At 35.5% G+C, this 1,500-nt stretch overlaps 1 gene segment (V, D, J or C); it reads left to right on the top strand.

Annotated features, from left to right (window-relative positions):
* Positions 1-229: 229 nt before the first annotated feature.
* LOC109954041 (putative V-set and immunoglobulin domain-containing-like protein IGHV1OR21-1) lies at positions 230-891 on the top strand (the record flags this gene model as incomplete). The annotated part of the segment is given in 3 exon segments: positions 230-281; positions 369-470; positions 733-891. Coding segments are annotated over 3 exon segments (313 nt in total), but the record flags the coding sequence as incomplete, so codon positions are not given.
* Between the last annotated feature and the right edge of the window lie 609 nt (positions 892-1,500).

The following is a 1,500-nucleotide window of genomic DNA, read 5'->3' as shown; positions in this document are numbered from 1 at the left end:
TTCAATATACAAGAACACGTTCAACAATAACTAAAGACGTGTTACATTTTCCTGTGGTGTTGTAGAAATACATAACTAAAGAAACTGTATCTGTTACATTCTTCCTTTTTAAACCTGCAGAGGAAGGTCCCTTCCTTCCTTATAAACACATTAACCCCTTGCAGAACACTGGGGCAGGTTTATTTTTGAAACTGCTCAGTGAGCAGTGAACTACAATATGAATCAGAGAATGGAAAACACAGTTGTCTGGAGTTTATTAGTTGTACTTACTATTCATGGTGAGAAAATAAATTCTGTTTCAGACACTGTCAAACTGTATTTCAGAGGAGTGTTGGGTAATGTTCATAATCTCTTTACTTACAGGAATTTTTGGGGAAACCAAATGGACCAGTCGCCCTCTGAGGTGAAAAGACCTGGACAGTCAGTAAAGATGTCATATGTTATATCTGGGTTTGACATGACAAGCTACAGTATTGTTCAAAATAATAGCAGTACAATGTGACTAACCAGAATCATGAATGCTAGGTCTTGTTTGCTTTCTGAGAATCTACTGCACCTACTGGTAACTTGTTTGCCATGTAGCAATAAAAAATATACTAAAAACCTGGATTATTCTGGTTAGTCACATTGTACTGCTATTATTTTGAACAATACTGTACCAGTCTTTACAAACTGGCATCCTTGGTGTTATCAGAACCCCACTAAGTGACTTGTGCTGTACTGGGAATGCAGGTTCAAGCTCTGCTAGCTATGGCAGCTCCTTTCAAAGCCATTTCATCATGACTGAAGATGTGCCCAGCAGCGCTCAGTACCTCAAGGTCAAAAGCCTGATAACACAAGATTCTGCTGTTTACTTCTGTGCTCGATCAAGCACAGTGGCTGAAGACGATGGTGGAGCAGCTGCACAAAAACCTCCAGAGACAAGAAACAATTTGATCTCAACACCTGAGAAAACTTATAGTTTATTTCACTGCAAAGTTATATGTAAATATTTGTTTTTATCATGATGTTACATCATTCAGTATTTGAGTTTTTCTTCTGCCAAAGTGACATTTAAAACTGAATTACCAGTTCCACAGTCATGAGTACAAACCAGGCATTTTATGAAATTAGACTGAAAAGAGGAAAAAGCTGAAAAATATCTGATCAAGCTGAATCAGAAAATATATAGAAAGATGAAATTTTCACAATCTAAAATACAGTACATTTAATATGTCAGTTACTGATATGATGTGGCAAGATGATGATGAAGCAGTTTATTTAAAAAAAGAGTCTGATAACAATAAAACTGTACATAAGTCATATGATTGAAAATGCAATGATATGCTGTGCAGTTTGTTCACACTGACTAATGAAAAACAGTCTTGATAGAAAAATGAATGGTATTTTAAATAATTTGAGTCAAGCTTGTTTGTTAATGTGTCAGATGTCTAAACTATCATAAACATTTTTATATGATTAAAATTCATCTGGTAGGCTGCTCAAAGACATCTTTCCCCT

This window comes from Monopterus albus, unplaced genomic scaffold, assembly GCF_001952655.1.
Source record: "Monopterus albus unplaced genomic scaffold, M_albus_1.0 scaffold2735.1, whole genome shotgun sequence".
Classification (NCBI taxonomy): domain Eukaryota; kingdom Metazoa; phylum Chordata; class Actinopteri; order Synbranchiformes; family Synbranchidae; genus Monopterus; species Monopterus albus.
The sequence above is the reverse complement of the archived record's forward strand: the minus strand, read 5'-3'. Positions and strand labels throughout refer to the sequence as shown.